The following is a 24,795-nucleotide window of genomic DNA, read 5'->3' as shown; positions in this document are numbered from 1 at the left end:
GGAGTGGCGTAAATTCCCACTACAACCTGTGGAAAAAATTCTTTTCAATTTAATCAAAGATATGCGTGTATATTGGAACAATGCAGAATTTCTAAAACGGGCACCTAAGTTTATTTATTGTTTTTTTTTTACAAATATGTATACAAACTTCCTTCGGATAAAATAGCTTTATATCGAAGAACTTCAACCTTAATACATACAGTAGGTATGTAAAAGACGCATTATAACCTAAAATGTGTGTCACATACATTAAATAAAATTTGTCAATACTCTCTAAAAATGTTCAATGTCTTTACATAAAAGTTTATTATAAATTTTTTTTATCGAATTGTGCATTCGAAAAGGCTGAACATTTTAACAATCATAGCTTAATATTCACATATAAATTTATAAAGATACTGTTAAAAATAAGTTTATTATTAAAATAAAATACATTCACAAATTTACAAGTTTTTTATTTGCGAAAACAACAGGACATTTGCTTACTCATGCAAAATAGGGATATCATATAAAAAGAATTTAAGAAACATATAGATGGCTAGAACGGAACATATTCGGAATCGTAATTTAGAATTTATTTATCTTATGACGAAAAATTGAGATACCCTCGAAGTTCAAATTCAAAATGAACTTCTAATTAAGGAGAACTAACCCTAAAAGAACATTAGTTTAGGTTACAATCGAAATCGACTTTTTGCCAAAAAAGAGACGAAAATCTACTTGTAATAGTGAACAAAATCGTAGCTCTTTTCATGTTGAAAATTTACCAAAAAGTGGAATGTCACTTTTTAATAGTCGACTTTTAAATAACCAAAAACCTCAAATGTCGACATTTTCAAGAGATGACAAATCAGCGGGTTTTAATTTGTGAAAATCTCAAAAAGTCCACTTTTGAAAATATAGAATATTTGGAAGTCGTATTTTTCAAATTAAAAAGAAGAAAGAAACGTCAACATTTGCACATATCGCTGTCTGTTACTCAATACTGGAGCATAATTTGACCATCGATGTATTGCGCCAACGCTACATTTCCTAATTTTGAAAAGTCGACTTTTTGAGGAAATGTTAGCTAGTGAGAATCTGTGAATCCAACTTTGAATTCGAATTTGTATTTAAATTGGACAATTGACTTTTCAATAAGGTCAAAAGTCTACTTTTTCATATTTTTAAAAAAGACGACAAATTGATGTTTTTCAATTTTGAAAAAGTCCTAAAGTATACTTTTAAAAATATCGAATATTCGAAAGTCGACTTTTTAAAATTTTTAAAAATTTAAATGACAAAATTTCTAATTCTTTTGTTATATCCTGTTACTCAATACTGGAGGATTATTTGTGCCAATGAAGTATTACGCCAACGCTACATTCCCTCAGAATGTGATTCCCTCAAGGAAATCTGAAAATTCACCAAAAACTGGAAAGTCTCATCATCAAAACTTGACGATTTTTTTTAAATTAAAATTTTAAAAAAATCCACTTTTCTTTTCGCTGTCCTATAACTCAATACTGGAGGATTATTTGGACGAAAAATTGGAACAATACCACTGGCAAAAACGCTCTTTCAAATGTCGCGTGTTTTAAATGCCGTAAAATCGTATGACAAAAATAGACTTTTCAATATCATAAATAGTAAATAGTCGTCTCTTACGAAATTTGAAAAGTCGAAAAATCGACTCTTCCAAATTTTAAAATATTTGGCTTTTCCAAATTTAGAGAAAAATCGAAAGGTCGCGAAAAGTCCAAAAGACAACTTTTTCGAAAAGTTTTTAAATCTGATGCTGACATTCTCTATTTTTCACTAAATGAGAATACCGAAGTTGTTTCTTATATTATGTCAAGAAGTGAGTTAGTCAACTTATAGCCCATTCACATTAGGCTCGAAGTCTATCAAAAGTGGGTTTGAAATCCCCCTTTTATAAGGCAAATGAAAGTGGAAATCTTGTTAAAGTGTGATGGGAATGAGGTATTATGAGCTCATGAACAGTTCAATTTTTTTACAAAAAATCGATTCATCAATTTCAGAATATCTAGCTCCCCCCACACTATATAGTGCCCGACACTAATAATTTCCTACCACTAGCATGGTGGTTTAGGATATATAGAAGTTCATTTGTTCAGAAAAAAATTGCACTCAATCTTGCCTTTGCCATCCTATATTTTATAAATTATGTTCAAAGATTTTTATAAGAATAGAAAAAAAACTTAACATAACATCTAAAATTAATATGAACGATTAAAGCTAATATGGGGTTTAGGTTTATAATCATGGGCTTATTTTTGCATTTGCAAAAAGATTTAAAAAAAAAAATTAAGTAAATTTATATTGTAAACCTGTATCCTTTCGAGATTTTTGTGTTCTTAACTAAACTTCTTAAAGCTTAAGTTTAACTTAAGTTTATATAAAAAAAAGAAAAGAAAAACACCCTAAAACAAAAATCCCCTTTGGACATTACTTCTCATAGCAGTTTCTTAACACGGATCCGACCATATTGTCCCTCAAGACTGGGTTTAACAGCCTCGATATTCTCCTCGGGTCAATCGATATCCACATCTTCTATCTCATCCTTAATAGCTATGGGTAAAAGTTGATTCCAGGGTGAATTGTTGCCACTACTATTATTATTGTTGTTGTTGTTGTTGCTGCTGCTACCGTTATTGTTATTGTTTGTAGTGGTGGTAGTTGTGGCACTGCTAGTATTGTTGTTGCTATTATTATTATTGTTGTTGTTATTATTACTTATGGTAGGCGTTTGATGATTTCCGATATTCGAAGATGTTGTTGAATGAACATTCGATGTTATTACCGGTCCCGGTGTATGATGTATGGTTGTTGAGACGGTACCAGTACTGGGCGATGGTGGTTTATTCAAGGCCAAATTACGCAATGAAGCTGGAGGGGGACATGTCACCTTTGTGATGGTAATTTTCGGTGTGGACTGTAGCAAACGGGCCGCAGCACTACTCACAGGTATTACTGTGGCAGTAGCCCCATTGCTTAGACGTGTAGTTGTGCCACTGGTCGTTATATTTCCCAGTGTACTGCTACTATTGTTAGTGCTATTAACACCCCGCAAAGTTGTCTGTAGGAATCCATTGACCTTTTGCAATTCGGTTTCATTCAAATTGGCAATATTATTGATCAAATTACGTGCCGTAGAAGAGTTCACCGTGAGCACGGTCTGTTTTACTTGGGCTCCGCCAGGCATAGTTGTTGTGGTTGTGGTCGAATTTAGATTGTGATTTAGATTACCCGCATTGGAATGTATCATTGGTGTAGTGTTGCTCATATGGTGTTGAATGTGATTGATTTTATGCATATCCGCGGCACCATTGTGGGGGAAATCATTGGAATTTTCAAATACCTCTTCCAAGGTTTGATAGATTTTCCGTTTGAAAATGATCTTCTGACGTGTATTCATTAAGGCCATATCGGGTAGAAGGGCCTCTAGGAAACGTATATCTGGTTCAGTGGCGGATGCCGGTATCTGGCTTAATTTAAAACGTTTTGCATCATAACCTTCCGTATCGAAGAGCATAGGACGTTTGATAGTAGTTCCGGTGATAGCGGTATTGTTGGTATTGCTGTTATGATTCGAAATACGACGATCGATGTCCGTTGTCTGTGACATAGTATCATCGTAGCGTGTATCATGGAAATCATGTTCAGCATCACTGGTAGAGAATTCAGTATGGGGTTCAAATATACCCGAACTCATAGCATCAAAATCATGGCTGTTATTCTTCTGTGTTATCAGCTTGTGGTATCGGGGCTCTGTGTGTATGCTGATGTCCGGATTAAGAGCCTCAAATGCTGATTTTATTTCGGCAGTATCATCGGGCAAATCATCCTCTTCCTCTCCCACCATTGCCTGTTGATCATCATCATCTTCGTCTTGCTCGGCATCATCATCTTCCTCTTCTTCACCTTCGGTATATTCGTCTTTTGCAGAAATTTCCGATATCTCTTGAATGTCATCGTTTTTATCACGACCTTCCATCATTGGTTTGACCAAGAACGATAGTTCTTTGTGTAGATAATAGGGTTTAACACGATTTGGACCACTGTGTGTTTTATAGATGTTAATGGAACGGGCAAAGGCAGCCCGTATATTACGCCAACGTTCCTTACAGGAAGCAACTGAAAAGAAAAATGGGACATTAGATAGTATTCATAGAATTAATTGGTATTGTAAAATTTATCTAGGGAATCAAAATTATCGCTCCAAGACCTTTGGTAGACCCTCTATGGTGCATTGATAGCATACCCGCCTTGCATGAGTTCAATCCAGTGGCGCATTATCCCCTCTAAGTAATGCTGGTGAAATTTATGAAGGAATCACCACAATGTGCAACGCCGTTCGAACTCGGCTATAAAAAGGAAAGTCCATTGTCATTGAGCAAATACAGAATTATTTCCAATTAAACATTTGATTGAAGCTGAACACTTTTTGAATTAAAACAATAATTGATACAAACTTATTAATCAAACTAGAAACATTAAGTCAATGATTGAAAAATTTAAACATTTTGAATTAGTGCATTAATTGAGACAATTAACTTTTTAATCAAACTCGGAAGACTAAGCCAGTTAAAAAAACTGTAAAATATTTTTACAGTTTTTTTTGCACAAGATCACCGATTCCTCAAAAAAAAATATGTAATATGCAAAATGGTAAAAAAGACCATCTGCATACTTTTATTTTTTTTTATAGTGGTTGTTTCTTAAAAAATACAGTGCACATTAAACAATGTTTTTATTTACAAATAAACAATTTGATTTAAGTAGAGAATAGGAATATTTTTACAGTTTTTTTGCCAACATTACTTTCAAATCTTGTAAATATTATTTAATTTCAAATTTGTAGTGTTTAAAAAATTGAGTAAAGGGGAATTGGCGACATTGATGCTGGTTACAGAAATGAGTGGACACCAAAGTAAATTTTGTGGACTGTATGATGTGGGCTAGAGGAGCAGCAGGAGGTTATCTTAACAATAGGAGAGTTGTGGATGTTAATCAATTGTCATAATTTCTCGATAAATGAGAAATTATGACAGTAGCAAAACCGAGAAGTGGAAATAAAAAATCGAGAGTTACAATTTGTGGGTTTTGTGGGTTTATTCAAATATGCTCACCGTTTGACATATAAAAGGCAATACAAAGTTTGTAGGTGTTTAAGCCTACCACGAAACCTACATACATATAATAATTTTAAATGATAATTCACAATAACTCTAAAGTATTTGGTAATTTCGATGAGTTTTAGGATTCCAAAGATAAATTGTTCTCTAATTCAAAATAATTATACCCTGCTCCACACTGTGGAACAGGGTATTATAAGTTAGTGCATATGTTTGCAACACCCAGAAGGAGACGAGATAGACACATGGTGTCTTTGGCAAAAATGCTCAGGGTGGGCTCCTGAGCAGACAGACGGCGATGTCCGTCTGTCCGTGAACACATTTTTGTAATTAAAGTCTAGGTCGCAGTTTTAACCCAATCGACTTCAAATTTGGCACAAGTATGTGTTCTGGCTCAGAATAGAACCCTATTGATTTTGGAAGAAATCGGTTCAGATTTAGATATAGCTCCCATATATAGCTTTCGCCCGATATGGACTTATATGGACCCAGAAGCCAGAGTCGCTAAAATCGTCATTTTTTCACGATTACTTTTCTTTAATAATCCATTTTAATGAATACAAACTTTGTGCAAATTTACTTTGGGACATTCCCCATAAAGTTATAATGAAATAAAAGTCTTCTGTTTTTTCGAGCTTGAGATCGGTATATATTTATGTATTAGTTTCTTTCAATATTTCACGATTTCTTTGAATTGCTTCTTCAGGAAATATGTATATCGTCTACAATAACTAAACACTTATTCTTATTTAGTTATTGTAGACGATATACATATTTCCTGAAGAAGCAATTCAAAGAAATTGCGAAATATTGAAAGAAAATAATACATAAATATATACCGATCTCAAGCTCGAAAAAACAGAAGACTTTTATTTGAAAATAAAGATCGAAAAACAACAAAAACATAAAAGTTATAATGAAATCTGCAACAAATATGTATAATTTTACGACTTTTTTTACTGACTTAGTTTTCACTTTAGTGAAAATTAGCGGCTAAACTCGAACTTAATACTCACCTTTAGATATAGCTCCCATATATATCGTTCACCCGATTTACACTCATATGACCGCAGTGGCCAATCGTTTACTCCGATTTAATTGAAATTTAGCACAGGGAGTAGAATTAGTATTGTAACTATTTGTGCCAAATTTGGTTGAAATCGGTTCAGATTTAGATATAGCCCTCATATATAGCTTTCGCCCGATTTACACTCATATGACCACAGAGGCCAATTTTTAACTCCGATTTAGTTGAAATTTTGCACAGGGAGTAGAATTAGTATTGTAACTATGCGTGCCAAATTTGGTTGAAATCGGTTCAGATTTAGATATAGCTCTCATATATATGTTTTTCTGATTTCGACAAAAATGGTCCAACATTTTCCTTGTAAAATCGCCAACATACCAACATTTTCCTTGTAAAATCGCCACTGCTTAGTCGAAATTTGTAAAAATGACTCTAATTTTCCAAAAATTTCTAATACATATATATCGACCGATAAATCATAAATAAACTTTTGCGAAGTTTCCTTAAAATTGCTTCAGATTTAAATGTTTCCCATATTTTTTTACTAACATTGTGTTCCACCCTAGTGCATTAGCCGACTTAAATTTTGAGTCTATAGATTTTGTAGAAGTCTATCAAATTCTGTCCAGATCGAGTGATATTTAAATGTATGTATTTGGGACAAACCTTTATATATAGCCCCCAACACATTTGGCGGATGTGATATGGTATCGAAAATTTAGATCTACAAAGTGCAGGGTATAATATAGTCGGCCCCGCCCGACTTTAGACTTTCCTTACATGTTTTAGAATAAGTCTGGTCAGCACTCATTAATAAGAGAGAAGTTCATTACGTATGACATCACAATGGACACCTAACCTACGTGGTGTTCTGGTTTGTTCAATCGTTGCTTTATTGCATACCATTTCAACCACTGTTAGATGATCTTCTGTTGTCAAATGATTTTTTCTACAATGCAAAAACATAAATATAAAAATTATAAATTTAATGAAATGTATTTACTTTTCATTAAAGAAAGAAATTTGTTAGTAGGGACAGCAGAAAAGTCTGCTAAAACAGCAGAAAGTCTGCTGAAATAGGGACAACAGTCACTGTTTGCTGAAATAGCAAACATTTCCTGCTATTTTTTAAGAACGATTAAACAGAAACTTGTTTTATTTTGGCTAAAACAAATAAAAATGTCAACTTAGGAGCTATCCTAACATAATAAAAACAATATTTTATGAACATCTACACTAATAGAAAAAATTACGCTCCATAGTCGTGAACGGATGGTGATAAAATGAAACGGAAACGTTCACAAAAAATCAAAACGAAATGTTCTCAATTTCGTCCACGGGTGTTCTCGATTTCATGAACGGCATTCGTTTTTATTTGGCCATGAAAAGTTTTAAAATAATCGTTAGACATTATTATGGCAACTCCCTCGGTGGTGCAATGTGCTAAGGCGACTATTAACGCGTATGGTGCAGAAAACACAGGTTCGAGTCACGGTAGCGAAAATCTTTTTTTAATTTTGTTTATAAATTCGTAACCATAACGTTTTCAGATCGTGAACGCTGGTTGTTATTTCGACAACGCATGGTGTAGTTTTATCGTTGTCAGATTGACACCGCCTGTTCTCCGTTTGACACCACATGTGTTTTGATTCACTTTCATGAACGATGTATACTCATATGACCATAGAGGCCCTAGTTTTACTTCGATTTACGTGAAATTTTCCACAGGGAGTAGATTTAACTTTTTAACTATGCTTGCCACCAGAGAATGAAGCCGATCCTTTTCTGTCGGCGGCGTCTAACACTAAATCCTTGTTATACAACCAAACCTTATGCTATTGTCACACTGAGCAATTTTTTACAGAAATCAAAAAAGAATCCATCGCCACAGCCAAACCAGCTAACATTTTAAGCTCGTATTGGATATATAACATCGTGGTAGGAGTATTTAAAAAAAATGCCTGTATTCAGATATTTGGAAAATGGTTCTGGAAAAATGTTTGACACTTATTTTGGTCAAATATTTGCCTAGTGTGACCATAGCCTTACAATCAAATTTACATTTCATTCATACATTCTGACCGATGATTTTGAAAAGTTTATACAGCAACTTGATATTGAATGAGTGTGGGTGAAAATTCATAGCCAAATTTGGTCAAACTCGGCTCAGATTGAACAAAGTGCCTATATATATACATGTTTCTCTGATTTGGGCAAATATAGCTAAAATACCCACATTTGGTCTTATAAAATCACCACTCGAAACTTGTTCAAATGACACAAATTTTCATATATACATATCTACAGTGCGATAAATCATAAATGTACTTTTGCGATATTCCATAAAAATGGCTTTAGATTTAAATATTCCCAGATCTAATAGCCTAGAGAAGTCTAAAACATTTTTTTGGTTCAGATTTAAATATGTGTATATGGGAAAATAAACCTTTATATATGGCACCTGACAAATTTGAAAGATTTGAGATGGTATCGAAAATGTTCATTTATATTTTGTTGGGTATAATATACTCGGTTTTTTTTAACTCTTTATCAACAGTATATACGCCGCTGAAACCAAAAATAATTCATTCATTAACTTGAAATTTTCCATAAGTAATGCAAACATAATATTGCACTCTAGGTTATGATAACCCCACTCCTATGCATCAACTATATCTAAATACGTTCCATACTGTTATTGCAATTGGGTTAGATAAATTGTTCGAGAAACACTAGGTTTCATTTTGCCAGTGACTATCAAACTTAAAATCAACAGTGAACATAAAATTTTCTAAATATATTTATTTGTTTATTTAAGCTATTAATTCTTATTGATCGCATTCATCAAATTAAATTTGAAATGACTTATTCAAAATTCCTTATATCCGATTAAAATTCTGGAAAATTTGTTTTGTAAAATTTGCATTTTAGGAAATTGTTGTAAATAGGAACAGAATTGTAATCATCAACCATAGGTCTAATCCGACTATCGAAATTTGATTCGTTTGAAAATCGAATTATAACGATTAATCGATTTTTGATGTCAGTCCAAATCGACTAATCGAATTTCGTGTTAGCCCTAATCATGGTGAAAAAATATTCGAAGTGAACTCTTAATTAAAAGGGGAATGTCATACACATTTGACTCAAAATATACTAAAAGTAGATTTGAAATCCCTTCTTTATAATACAAATGACATTTGAAATCTGGGTAAAGTGGATTTTGGAAGTATAATGTGAATGAGGTATTATAAAAATCTTTTTCAAAATTAGAAGATCGAAACGGAAACATTTATAGTTTTTAATATCGTTATATCATGTTTGTTTTTTTATCATTGTTTATCTAAACATCTCTGTAGTTCATAGAATCATAACAATCATAAAATTCGAAAGTTTTTTTTTTCTAAATTTTTAAAAAGCCAAAACGTGGATTTTTTTCGAAAGCCGTACACCTAAATAAATTTGTTAGTAAGGACAGCAGAAAAGTCTGCTAAAACAGCAGAAAGTCTGCTGAAAAAGGGACAGCAGTCACTGTTTGCTGAAATAGCAAACATTTCCTGCTATTTTTTAAGCACAATTAAACAAATAAAAATGTCAACTTAGGAGCTATCCTAACATAATAAAAACAATATTTTATGAACATCTATAGTATTTGACCAAAAATCTGAATATTTATCCAATTGAGACATAACAGCAAACAAAATGTTTGCTGATCCTATTTAGGAGTTTGGAAGTATATTGCAGTGTAAAAATATACCAAAAACTACTTTTGGTTCTTAAATATGTTTTGGGGAAAATTTTATAACCTAAAAATTTTATAAACTGTTGTTCATTAGGCCCTGAAGTACAAAAATATAACAGCAGACTTTTTTCTATGAGTGTAATATATCTTTTTATGTTAACGGACTGTTCCTTTATTGTTTTTGTGTTGTTTTTTATTTTTTTTTTTTTTGTAAAAAAAGACTCCACAAATGTAAGCGACTTTTTTGTGCGCCTTTTTTTTGAATATGCGACTTTTTTGTGCGCCTTTTTTGAATATGCGACTTTTTCAAAATTTCCAACGGTAACACTGCTCGTCATAAGACGGAAGTACTTCGTTTCTGGATCCTTTGCATTGCTTTAGTTTTGACTTGGAAGTTCATTTGAATGTAGAAATTTAAAAAACTAGAAAACAATTTTTTTACCAATTTCACTTTTTATTTTTATAAATATTTTTACTTTTATATTCTAATTATCTAATCATTACAAAATGAAAAACTTTTTCGCTCCCACCAGGGGTTGTTGGCACCATAACAGAAGCCATTAGCACACTCAGCCACAAACTCCATGGAACACGAGCGTCGAAACGTCAACCTTCTTTATTCTTTTTTGCGACATTTATTTGTCCAACATTTAAATATTGACTTTAAACCGCCAAATAGCGTATTAAGACTGATCTAAAAGACCAGATCCCCGGATGATCATTTTAGTGATTGAAGACATTTCGATTAAAAAATTAAATGGATCAATAAATTTCGTGATTCAAGCAGGAAAAAAATTATGTGTAAGAGAAAGTGTCTCTTCTTAATGATTCCTATGCCTACCCAGCAAAAAATTTTGTAAGTTCTTCTAAAGGAACAACTTTAAAACCACTTTCAAAAATTGCATCTCAAAAATTTTCTTTATTTTAACTATACAGGGAGTTCTTTTAATTCAATTTTTTATTACTCGCTTTTTTTGATATTTTTAAATTTTGTTCCAAATAGGTTAAAAACGGAGAAAGAAGTAATAAAATAGTACAATTTATTCAAATTTTGTCGAAAAAAAAGCGAAAGAAATATTGTGAATTTTTGAAAATATTTAAGGTCAAACGTTTCAGACAAACGTCAGAATGCTTTAAAAATCATAAAATATTACAAAAATTATTCATTTGGCAAAATATCAAAAACTACTTTTGGTTCTTAAATATGCTTTGGGGAAAATTTTATAACCTAAAAATTTTATAAACTGTTGTTCATTAGGCCCTGAAGTACAAAAATATAACAGCAGACTTTTTTCTATGAGTGTAATATATCTTTTTATGTTAACGGACTGTTCCTTTATTGTTTTTGTGTTGTTTTTTATTTTTTTTTTTGTAAAAAAAGACCCCACAAATGTAAGCGACTTTTTTGTGCGCCTTTTTTGAATATGCGACTTTTTCAAAATTTCCAACGGTAACACTGCTTGTCATAAGACGGAAGTACTTCGTTTCTGGATCCTTTGCATTGCTTTAGTTTTGACTTGGAAGTTCATTTGAATGTAGAAATTTAAAAAAAAAAACTAGAAAACAATTTTTTTACCAATTTCACTTTTTATTTTTATAAATATTTTTACTTTTATATTCTAATTATCTAATTTTTACAAAATGAAAAACTTTTTCGCTCCCACCAGGGGTTGTTGGCACCATAACAGAAGCCATTAGCACACTCAGCCACAAACTCCATGGAACACGAGCGTCGAAACGTCAACCTTCTTTATTCTTTTTTGCGACATTTATTTGTCCAACATTTAAATATTGACTTTAAACCGCCAAATAGCGTATAAGGACTGATCTAAAAGACCAGATCCCCGGATGATCATTTTAGTGATTGAAGACATTTCGATTAAAAAATTAAATGGATCAATTAATTTCGTGATTCAAGCAGGAAAAAAATTATGTGTAAGAGAAAGTGTCTCTTCTTAATGTTTCCTATGCCTACCCACACGCTCACAAAAAATCGCTTCTGTAACATATACTCCCAAACATATTTTGCTTCAAGCATATATATTTTTGGGTATTGCCCAAACATTTATATGTTTGATCTCTTCCAATATATAATATGTTTGAAAGCATATTAGTCTAAACAATATATGTTTGGGTACTCTAAGTTCCAAACATTTTGTATTTTTGCATCCAAATTCAATAATGTTGTCTTCCAAAAAACAATACGTTATTATGTGAACATATAATATGTTTGGAAGCATTTTGCACCCAAAAATATTATATGCTTAAAAAAAATTCTCCCAAACAATATTGTGCTCAAAATTTTATTTATTTGTTTATATATTTACAATCATAACGAATTATGAAAATAAACAGGTAATATAGGTGCTAACAACATAGGTTTTCGACCTGAATGCTCAAAATGTTGTTTCTGCCCAATTGTATATTCCCCCACATCTTTCTCACTTCCACGAGATTTTTTAGTTCTTAGCACCTATTTCTGTAATACAAACATTGTAGAAGAAATTATTCAATTGTATGATTTTTTTTATTTTAATTTTACCTTTTGCCGGACGGGGATTCGAACAGCGGACCACACAGTTTGTAAGGATCAAAGAAGTAGCTGATCAATTGCCCAAGGAAAAATAAAATGTTAATTTTGTAATAACAAGCAATAACCATCAACTTAATTCAATATCGCTCCCTGTTAAATAGAGCTCCAAGCTACTAAACACATATATGTTTATAGGCTATTTCTAAATTAATATATGTTTGCATCCAAGCATATTATATTTACAAACATTTTATGTCCCAAACATAATATGTTCTAACATATTAACATATATGTCCCAAACATGTTATGCTAGTTTATGAACATTATATGCTTGCACTCAAAAATATTGTGTTTAAAAATTTGTGTTCCAAACATATAATGTTTATAGCCAAACATATGAAAAACAGCCTTTTTCATCCGTGCAGCAAAAAATTTTGGAAGTTCTTCTAAAGGAACAACTTTAAAACCACTTTCAAAAATTGCATCCCAAAAAAATTTCTTTATTTTAACTACACAGGGAGTTCTTTTAACTCAATTTTTTATTACTCGTTTTTTTCATATTTTTAAATTTTGTTCCAAATAGGTTAAAAACGGAGAAAGAATTATTAAAATAGTACAATTTATTCAAATTTTGTCGAAAAAAGGCGAAAGAAATATTGTGAATTTTTGAAAATATTTAAGGTCAAACGTTTCAGACAAACGTCAGAATGGTTTAAAAATCATAAAATATTACAAAAATTATTCATTTGGCAAAATATCATAAAATTTTTTAAATTCACATCCAAAACATTCGGATCACACCTTAAGAAGTGATGCAAATTCAGTGCAACGTCTGTTGAAATGGTGGACATCCGTCCTATGACAAGCCCATGTTAAATTTGTCGTTTCTGCGCCAATTTTGCACCACTTCCGGATCAAAAAAAACATTTTCACTACTTTTTTGGGGACAATGACAAAAGACATTCTTTTAACCGTGAAACAGAATGACAAGCACGGTTGCCACTTGTGCCAAAAAATAATCAACCAAAATTTGAAGAAAATTTTACTTCTATAGAAAATTTTATTTCTATAGAAACTTTTGTCAAAATTTAATTTTTACAGAAAATATTGTCAAAATTTTATTTCTATAGATAATTTTGTTTCTTTGGACAATTATGTCAACATTTTAAAAAATGTTGTCAAAATTGTATTTCTATAGAAAATTTTGTCAAAGTTTTATTTCTATAGAAAATGTCAAAATTTTATTTCTATAGATGTTGTCAAAATTTTATTTCTATAGAAAATGTTGTCAAAATTTTATTTCTATAGAAAATTTTGTCAATATTTTATTTCTATAGACAATTTTGTCAATATTTTATATCTATTGAAAATTTTCTCAAAATTGTTTATCTACAATTTTATTTCTATAGAAAAGAATTACCTCCGAGTTGGGGAGTAATATTTTGCAAAATCTACCAAAACATCAAGATTTCTACCAATCTACCAAACAGTAAACTGACAAGTCGTTTGAAATTACACCCAGAGAAGGAATGTGGTAACTCCAAACATGTTTTAAGGGCAAAATGTGTTTTTTACACATTGAACATGTTTGCCGCTACCATGTTATTTTATGTATCTGATTTCGACGACCATGTACATGTCAAACACGGGATTATTTAATTTTCAATTGAAATTTCTTCAATCCCAAAAATGATAGTATCAATAAGAAAATTCAATTAAAATATTAACTGGAAAAGTTTATGTGGCATTTTTTTTCTGTGTATTCAAGTACGGTTGCGATGGTCCCTATGTTATTCGGCCAACTGAGAATATCTTCAATCTCATGAAACCCATATGATTGGAAAGCGAATTGCGACTTAAAAATTTAGTTATTAAAAACCAGGCGAAATTTCTATCCTATCATCGTTATATAATCATAGAAGAGGAATACCTTTTATAACAATTATTATCAGCAGAGACGTGAGCACATAAATAGTATGTATATACGTCTGTATATATAAGTAATATGTATATAATAGATCTACAAAAATACCTACACATATACTCCATACTGAGAAGAAAAGAATCATCAGCCATAAACGAATGATCAGCGTTGCCAATTTAGCTTTTTTCCCGCTAGATTTGGCTTTTTTTGAAGACGTTTAGCGGGGAAAAAATGCATTTAGCTTTTAGCTTTTTTTCTGGCTTTTTTTCATGACCCTTTTAGCTATTTTTGGCTTTTTTATTTTCGACATGTTCCTATTGAAGTATGGATAAAACTTCGTTTTTATCTAAGTCTTGCTGCCAGAATAAGGTTTTCCGCATATTTCAAAGCTCAATTGAAGCCTTAATTATTATTCAAGCCATTATGCGGGCATTTTTGCAGCAAATACACCTCGTTTTAAAGTTTTTTCCTCGTCTTCATAAAAGTTATCGTAAACTTTAAATCTACTATTACCATACAAATTCCTTATATAAACTGTCAGTAAATTATTAGGAATAATAGCATTTGACTCGTTTATCCTTTTTATGTTATTTTAATACGTATTCTAAAGTTATTATGATATTACTAAATTAAAATAGTAGATGTGAATTGCTTTGTACACTGAAAAAATATTGTCATGAGGCCATAGATTTCATGTCTTTAAAATACGAACGCGAATTTTGGTTATAATAGCATTTGTGAATTTCTCTTATATGTTATAAAACTGTTTTCCTTGTCCAAAAGCCGATAAAATCGTTTTGTCCTTATAGTTAAGTGAACTTAAAAATGGGTATCTTTTCATGAAAGAAGGCTAGGGTCAATTCTAAAAAATTCTTAAAATTAATTAAATAGTCTTTAAATTTGTGGAGTTTTTGTATCTTGACCACAAACCAAAATACCGTTCAAAAAAAGAAGAGGTTTTTCAACATTTTATTTTAAAAACGTATACACAGAATAATTTCTACTTAAAGTCGAGTCTGAAATTGGAAATTTAAGTTGTCGTTAGCACTGTGGTAGCTCATGAAGAAAAAGCTGAAAAAACGAATAAATTCAAATTTGACTCTGAATCAATACCAAAATCATTAGTGTACAAAATCTTTGGAACCGAACATAGAAATAATTAAGGAAATAAAGTTTTGAATTTGGTATTGTTTTTTTAACATCAAAAAAATGCAATAAAAAATTCGTAGTGATAGGATCAAAACAAATCTGCTATTTATTAATGGAATGGATTTACATTTACGAAAATTGGACAATAGGTTTGTATGGGAAATTTTCGAATAAAAGTTATTCAGTATAAACTTGCAAGACAGTTAGAAAGGGTTTTATTCTCTTGAGTAATATTAGGAGAAGTGTACACGTTCACAAATTTATCATTAATTCAGTTAAAACGAAATATATTGATATTTTCTAATGCAATTCTATGTGACATTGGTGATTAACCAGCTGATAATTGCAAGTTTACCGGGAAAAAAGTTTTAGGAAACATAAATGAAGGACTTCCAGTAAAAATTTGTGATAGTAATCAAAATGTATCGAGTACGCAAACAGAGCTAATATGACATAGATTTTCTTACAGTCTCACAGAAATGGAAATAAAATGAATACAATTAAAATAATATGCATTTTAAGTGAAATAAAGCCTTTAAGTTTGTTAAATTTCAATCAAAAATGTGACTTTTGATACAAAAAAATTTAGCTTTTTTCTAGCTATTTTTTAACATTATTTAGCTTTTTTTGGCTAGTTTTTTGGACAAATCTAGCGGTTTTTGGTGAAACAATTCTGGCAACGCTGCGAATGATAAATGTGTAAGAGATGTCTTTAAGAGAGTCAAATAAACCATCTAAAGGCAACCATCAAAAAACACTACCATTATGGATGGTAGTGTGGTTTGAGGTATGTATACCATCAATCTCAAATGTCGTATGGGCAACAAAACAAGTATGTGTTCTCGCACTCTCAACCTCTCTCGCTCTCAAATCTACACCTTGTTTCAGTGATGCCAATTTGGTGCTTTTAGCACCAAATTTAGTGCTTTTTGATTTCAAATTCAGCGTTGCCACAACGAAAATTTATTTTGGACCAATTTTTTTCCAAAATCGGACCAAAATTCCCTATAGCGGACCAAATTTCCAATTTCGAAGAAAATAGTATTTTATTATTGTACATAGTGCTTTTATTAAACAAGTTAAGTAAACCAGAAAGGCATGATATGATTTAGCGGTTGTTATAAGAATCATGGTTGTCATGGTTGGGAGCCACCGTGGTGCAATGGTTAGCATGCCCGCCTTGTACACAAAAGGTCGTTGGTTCGATTCCTGCTTCGACCGAACACCAAAAAGTTTTTCAACGGTGGATTATCCCACCTCACATTTCTGAGGGTTTCAAAACTTCTCTAAGTGGTTTCACTGCAATGTGGAACGCCGTTTGGACTCGGCTATAAAAAGGAGATCACTTGTCATTGAGTTTAACATGGAATCGAGCAGCACTCAGTGATAAGAGAGAAGTTGACCACTGTGGTATCACAATGGACTGAATAGCCTAAGTCGGCCTGATGAATCGGGCTGCCACCTAACCTAACCTAGGAATCAAAACATCGACTTTTCAACTTTTTTGAAAATTTGAAAAAATAGACAATTTAAAAAGGTCGAATTTTAAAGTCAATTTTAGTTGGCATCAAAAGTCGAAATTCAATATTACAAAAAGTTGACTTAAACTTTCGACTTAGAGATGGTTAAAGACAACAACAGTCACGATTTTACTTCTAGAGAGATTATAATAGTTTTTCGAATTTTCATCCAATTTTCTGTAATAATTTCATGCGGTCCCATATTCTTATATAGCTCAATCCTACTATTCTAATTTTTGCGCACATTCGAGTATAGGGCTAAAATTGTCCAAAAAGATGTAAAACCTGGCCCAAGACCTAAAACACGAAATTTTCATTCGATTTTCTGTGATTGAAATGGTATCTAATCCCACACTGAAAAAAAACATTGATGGTTGGTTCCAAAGATTTTGTCTGTACAATAATGATTTTAGTATTGATTCTGAGCCAAAGAAGCGGAGAACTGAAGTAAGGACACATTTACCTTACAATACACTTGTAAATTTGAGTTTTGCGTACTTGATTCTAGGAAACAAATTTTATTAATTATTCCAGCTGTTTTCTTCATGTGATATTAATGTCCATTAAAAACGTCTGAACCACTACTTAAATTTCCAAATTAAGACTCGACTACAAGTGAAAATTGTTTTATGTTTCAAGTAAGAAACGACTTAAAATAAAGTGTTAAAAATATCTCCAACTTTTAGACTAGGAAACAAACTTTATATCCGAGAAATGAGTCTCTCTCACCAACTTGGTGCTTTCTGGCATTTTCATTTAGTGCTTTTTTCAATTTGATCAGTATTAAGTTTGACGATATCTTTTCATACCAAAATTCGGATTAGACTTTCAAAAGCTTAAACTCAACTACATTGCCAAATGTAGGGTTGATTGTTAATAAGGTGGTATAGATTCTTTTTTTTTTAATCTATATTGGTATTTAGGGTATTGTTTAGAACCAATTTGGCGCAGGCATACTTCTACTCATACCCGGTAATAGGAATTTTTGCTGGGAAATGTTTAGCAACGAGTTCCGAATTTCTGAACTTGATAAAGATGTAATTAAAAACGTTTGTAATTAGCAAAAGTACTCATAACTGAAATAAATATAATAATGAATTGGATGAAAGCATTCAAAGTGATCAAGGTATACACTGGAATAGAGGTTCATAATTTCATAAGATAAGATTACAAATGCATCTAAAACACATCTTAGGAAGTGTTTTTTTTTAGTAGAGCATTGAATTTTAGTAGTTAGTAGTTTTTGTGGTGGGAGGTGGTATGTTAGAATTTATAATACAGTTTTGGTGCTTTTTGCCTTCCGGGAGTTGGCATCACTTCCTTGTTTGACTCTCTTAGAACACTCTTATTTCTATGTATCTCATAGACACATTTAGCATCCATGTAATGACTCATTATCACATCGTCCGATAGACTTGATATTGTAGCAGACGGACAAACAAATAAACAAACTATACCCACTAACAGTGCATGATATGAAATAAAAGAATAAGAAAAAGAAAGCAGTTGGAAAAAAAGACGTATGGAGAATAAACGACAACACAAAAGAGTGTAGTAATAAAAACCTATACCACCATTACATATTGGAATGAAGGTAGGAGTTATATACGACCGAAATTTTGGCTAGGCCGAATCTTATGTATTATCCACCATGAATTGCCTACTAATAAAGACTGGGTTGTGGTAATAATTGCCGTTGACAAGATAGCTTAAAATTGACTTCTAATTTGTAAGTACTCCATATGGAGTTTATGTTCGATAAAAAATCGATTTTGATAGGGATGCACCGAGCACGGTAACCATCTAAAATGTTATGATCTTTAAGAAAGTAGTTTTTTCCCAATTAGTTGATATTTTAAAAATTAGGACTACGCCGAGTTTCTTTCAAGTAGATGTCAAAATCAATCGAATGCACATTCCTGGCAAAGTCGGTTCAAAATCGAATATCAAGTAAATCCATGGACACAAGCTTAAATTCCCTTATATCAACCAATCTTAGATTAGTTCCTGAAGTTATACCTTAAAGTAAAGTATTTACAGCAAACAATTGTTGCGCAGATCTCGACTTCTAGATACATACATGCATATATACATGCATACATACATAGAAAATTCTTACGAATTTTTAAGAGATTCCATTTAAGAGAACCACTTCGAAAAGACTGTCTTGTTAACAACAACAATGGGGACCATCCATTATGATAATGCATGGGTTATAGTAGCACCTATCTTAAATGTCGTCACATGCAACAACACCAGAGTATCTACTCTCGCATTCTCTCAAATTTTAAACTTGTTTAGCTCTCACAAAATTCTCTTATTTTTTATTTCTATCTAACAGCCGAAGTTTTCAGTCATGTAATGATTCATTATCACATCGTATGAGACTCAGTATATGGGACGTACAAACAAGCGAACTATACCAAGCAATGAAAAAGAGAAGAGATGGATTAAAAACAAAAAGAAAATTGTACAAAATAAAACGTAGTCAAAGAAGTCGTCAGCAACACTATGACTGGGGTATAGAAGAATATAACAAAAATATACCACTGCTTATTGGAATGAAGAAAAATGAGACTATGGACTAAGGAAACAAACAGAGAGAAGAATAAGCAACAGGCCTTACAAAGCCAGTAAGTGGAATTATTGCCACTGTGATCGTGATATTTCTGCAGGGTAAAGAGGTGATACCAGATATGTATACTACGTTCATATGAATACACACCTTAACAACAAGCTGAATATTTTACATATTATCATCGTATTACGCGAGTGCTGCTCGCCACTAAAATACGCAATAATGGATAATTACAGACAGGGTTGCCAGATCCTTTTGATGACTGATGAGATGGTAGGACCAAATGGAGTGTAGTTAAGATTGCGTTTATCTGATCAATCTTTGAATGGCCAGATATTTAAAAAAAAATTACTTAAAACGATGAAGTACAAAATAATTAACACAAGTGTTCGAAAATATACGTATCATAAAGAAAATCCTCAAAGTCTTTTGATGAGTACGTTAGCAATATAAAATTGTTTTTTTTCTTTTTTAATTTAGTTTTGTTTTCCTTCGAAAAATTCGGGATCGCGAAAAATCCCGGGACTCAATATTTTGAAATTCCGGGATTTATAATATTCAATCTCGATGGACATATCTACCATCAACTGAGATTTCATCATCATTAATAATTTCTGTACAGAAATCCCTCGATTTACGTCGCCTCATTTTATGTTGTTTCGATTTACGTCGTCAAAAAATCGTCCAACTTCGATTTTTCCACATTTTTTTCTTTAGAATTTAAATATTGGTCCACTAGTGGAAAGTTTTGTCGCATTTGTGTAAAATTTTTGTACAAAATAAAATTTTGTTGTGGAAACGCTCTGCCAGATTATTATTTCATTATACCTGATTCACACAAAAACAAATTTTTATGATTGAATCACAAAATTAATTGATCCAATTTTTTAATTGAAATGGTGTCAATCACGTAAATGATAGTATCAACAACAGTTTTATTTATTTATTTATTGTTTATTTTAATCATACAGTAAATGTATGATAAAAAAGAAAAGGGAAAAGTAGCATTGGCTGCTAAGGCCATCAGCTATCCCAGTTTTAATTGGGCATCAAATAAAAAATACTTGATTAAAAAATTAATTGATTTTATTAGCAAATTTCAATTAATTTTTTAATTGATTTAATTAAATTTTTATTTGATTTTGATTGCAAATTCAATTATTTTTTAATAAAAAAACGAAACTATTTTTAATCACTATACTATATTTCAATCAATTTCTATAACTATTTTTAATCCTTTTTATTTTGATTCAAAAATTGTTAAAAAAAATTGTTAATTGTAACAATTATTTTTTTAATTGAAAATTTTAAAAATTTCATTGAATCATTGAATTAATTGACTTAATGTTTCTAGTTTGCTTAAAAGGTTAATAGTACCAATAATTTTTTTAATTGAAAACGTTTTCAACTTCAATCAACTTTTTAAGTGGGAAAATTTTGGTGATATTTTTTCTGTGCTGTAAGTGCTCATGGTCTGTGTTTCCAGTATTTTCCAGCTCTTGTACCAAATCAGGACGCTTTCCTGTCCATACCATTCTACTGATAAGCACAATAGATTTTGTGTGATATGCTTGAAGAGGACAAATGGACGAACCCGTACGGCTGGGCAGTGTTGCCAGTTAGGGGATTTTCCCCGAATTGGGGATATTTTTCGTGGATTGGGATGAAATTCTTGAGTTGGTGATTTGGGAATTTTTAGATATCGGTTCCGTACAATACATGAAATTCGTTTTATTGCTACATAATCAAAAAAAGCGCATCGGTAAGAAATAAAACATTGCTCCTTTTTTTCACGGCATATAATAGCACTAAAATTTAAGTTTATTCAGCTTGGCTAAGACATGTTTTTTTACAATTGTGAAATCATTTCGTGAGGACTCGACCCCAAGTGTTGCCCAGTCTCCAATGTTCATCACTGATTTCGACAATATATTCCATAAATATAGAAATATTGAAAATGGTTTACCATCGTATTAATCTACCACCTAATTTTATTACTTGAGTAATTATAAGAAAATGTTCGTTCATAAATACGTAGTGATCGGACTCCCATTTTCTGTTCACGTGCACTTGGAAGACGATCACCGATTTTCTTCTGGTTTAGTGTTTCGAAATCTTGATGTTATTGCAGCCCGCAAACAGGTATGACAAATATTTTTCTAAATTATTACTTATTTTTTTAAAGAGATTATTTCTTCATTTTTCTCTTGCCAATTTGTATCATGTAAATCCTAATTAAGCTAAACATTTGCAAATTCCCCATCAAATCCTCAATTCATGTAAAACTACAATTTGGGAAAATCACCAGCACTGGCTAGGGATGTCGTTCTCGATATACCGAAGTTCCAATATTTTCGGGACAGGATTAATCCCGGTATTTTTAGGGATCGCAAAAAATCAATCCCAATTTGATAAGTTCGTGTCTTTTTAAGATTATTATATTGTAGTCTTCATTTAGTGTAAACTACCCTTACATTTCATACCCGACTAGGGCTGTCACCCGGGATTTTTTATTTTTAATCCCGGGATTATTTTTGTCATAATCTTCTGTTTTTATATCCTCCACCATAGGATGGGGGTACATTAACATTGTCATTCCGTTTGTAACACATCGAAATATACATATTTTGGGTAGTGGTGAAATTCTGAGTCGATCTGAGCATGTCCCTCCGTCTGTTGAAATCACGCTAACTTCCGAACGAAACAAGCTATCGACTTGAAACTTGGCACAAGTAGTTGTTATTGATGTAGGTCGGATGGTATTGCAAATGGGCCATATCGGTCCATTTGGACCGAATTTAGAAAACGATTTAAGAAACCACAACCAAAGTAATTCGATTGTGGATAATAGTCTTTCCTAGAAGTTTCTACGCAACCCATGGTGGAGGGTACATAAGATTCGGCCTGGCCGAAAAAAACCTAAAAATCCCGGCATCCCGGGATTTATAAAATTCAATCCCGAATGAGTTCTTTAACATACTACTGATGTTTTCAAATGGTGATACCATTCTGCAGGTGGTTCTTCTTAAAAATCCCTCTAGATATTTCCACCATATGGCACCTCTTTTTTTCTAGTTTCGTACTTACCCGAATCATTGCACTCGCGAGCAATTTTACACCATGATTTATCCAAAATATGCTTCTTGGCATAATTGTGGTGGGTACGATCATACATCCAGGGACATTTCCGTACCAAACGACATAATTTTGCATTCGACTGAAATGCAATCGTGCGTTGTTCAGCAGCGGCGTCGGGCATGACTACAGATACAACAGATATGCCGTTAGATGTGGATGACGACGATGATGTAGGTGCAGAAGCAGCAGAACTATTGGTGACTGCGCTGTTAACAGAAGACTCAACAGGGTTTGTAGCAAATGATGAAACGGTGATTGTAGGACTGGTGCTGTTGTTGTTATTGTTAATAATGTGGGCGTTTGAGTCTTTTTTCGGCGGCATTTCTTGTTTAGCTGTAGCAATGTTTTGTTTTCTTGTTTATTTCATTTGTATTGTTTTGTTTTCTTCTTGTGTTGTATTCGGTTTTTTCCAATTAGTTTTTTTAATTTGCTTCTTTTGTTTCAGTTTGTAATTTTAATGGAGGTTTTAGATCATCTCATATCTGTTTCTTATCACACGTGTTTACGTTTTTCGTTGTTGGTTCTTTTTTAAGCACGTTTTTCTCGTATCTCTTTTAGCTTGTCGTTCTTTAAATGTCAACAGTTTGTTACACTATCATCTCAATATCTACTACCTCATTATGGTATAGTTTACGTTGTCATCTCCATTCGTTAATCTACGATGGTAAACAGAATAATAAATAAAACAACAATAACAATAAAAACCGACACTAACAACAGACCGGCCACTCACAAAAAATCTAAAATCGTTTGGATACTTTTTTACACTATGAGATTTGCGAAAAACTTGAATGATTTGTTGTTGTAAGTGTAGCTATTGTCAATAAAGCTCTACAATCAATTTTCACAAACAGGGCACACACATTCACTCATTCACTTTAAACGGCATCAATATGTTGAATGTAATGGCAGCGGCAGCTTTGAGAAATACGCCGAACTACAAAATTCCAATGGAGCAACAAATGATGATCATCGTCGCAACTTTTATTCTTTCCATCCCCTTCCCCTTTTAGTCTTTGTTGATAGGTATTTGCCTTATTTCTTGGTTTATACTCAGTTACTCAGATTGTAAGAGGCCTTTATGAAGGCACGCAATCATACTCACTCACACAAACGCACACACACAGCCAGCAAAGCAAAATATTTTTTTTTTATAAATCACACAAAAGAAAAAAAATAACAAGACAAAATGTATGCGAGACGTTGATCACCACAAGCAGTAGCAGCACATTGTGAGTAAAGGCATTGCCAAATGGATGACTGAACAGAAAAATGCCTCAGCGATAATCACTATAAGACTGAAAGAAAAAACACTTCTACTCCGCGCGAGATCTCAGAATTAACTAAAAATCGAAGTTGTTGTGTCTTGCCAGCTATTAATGAGAAACAAAAATCAAACACAGGCAGCAATAACAACAAAAACAAGGAGTACAACCATGAGTGCTATAACAAAAAATGTATAAGCTCACCTCAAGAGCATATCATCAACAAGGCGATGACCACCATAGCTCTCATACGTTCTCTTTCTCTCTCGCTCATGTTATTTCGTTCAGTGAATATCAAACGAGCACGCCAAGCGCAACAAGTCATTCTCACCAAATTCATCTCCACAATGGAGACCTATTTGAAATTTACTCTCTTTCTCTTGCCGTTTCTCACTCTCTTCTTGACTTGTTATATTTTCCCCACAGCTACCAAAAAGCAACAAATATATATTGGATCAGCGTTGCCATTTTGGTCCGATCGGACCAAAATTGGTCCAAAAGATTTCTAATTTTTAATTTTGGTCCGATGGTCGGACCAAACGGAATTTGGTCCATTTTCATAAATTTATAATTTTTTTTCTAGTATTTAAAATTTTTATCACATATTCAATGGTATCTATGCACTGAAAAAAATATTGTCGTGAGACCGAATATTTCGTGTTATTAAATACGAATGCGAATTTTGCTTAGCATAGGAGACTCATTTCTCTGTTATAAAGTTGTTTCCTTGTCCAAAAGTCGCTAAACTTTTCAATGAAGTCGTTTTGTCTTTATAGTTAAA

At 32.2% G+C, this 24,795-nt stretch overlaps 1 protein-coding gene across 5 annotated transcripts; it reads right to left on the bottom strand.

The window, feature by feature from the left end:
* Positions 1-282: 282 nt before the first annotated feature.
* Positions 283-24,079, bottom strand: LOC142233131 (uncharacterized). 5 transcript variants are annotated; one of them, XM_075303929.1, is made up of 3 exons: positions 23,961-24,079; positions 22,699-23,405; positions 283-4,137 (listed from the first exon to the last, which is right to left on the bottom strand). In XM_075303929.1, the coding sequence occupies exons 2-3, from the start codon at positions 23,069-23,071 to the stop codon at positions 2,534-2,536; spliced, it is 1,977 nt and encodes a 658-aa protein (XP_075160044.1). In that variant the 5' UTR covers positions 23,072-23,405; positions 23,961-24,079; the 3' UTR covers positions 283-2,533. The 5 variants fall into 5 exon arrangements, with proteins under 5 accessions (XP_075160044.1, XP_075160045.1, XP_075160042.1 ...); XM_075303930.1 differs by having other exon boundaries at positions 23,979-24,076; XM_075303927.1 differs by having other exon boundaries at positions 23,855-24,073.
* Between the last annotated feature and the right edge of the window lie 716 nt (positions 24,080-24,795).

This window comes from Haematobia irritans, chromosome 4 (assembly GCF_050003625.1).
Source record: "Haematobia irritans isolate KBUSLIRL chromosome 4, ASM5000362v1, whole genome shotgun sequence".
NCBI classification, from domain to species: Eukaryota; Metazoa; Arthropoda; class Insecta; order Diptera; family Muscidae; genus Haematobia; species Haematobia irritans.
Note: the sequence above shows the minus strand (reverse complement) of the source record. Positions and strands in the feature narration are given on the sequence as shown.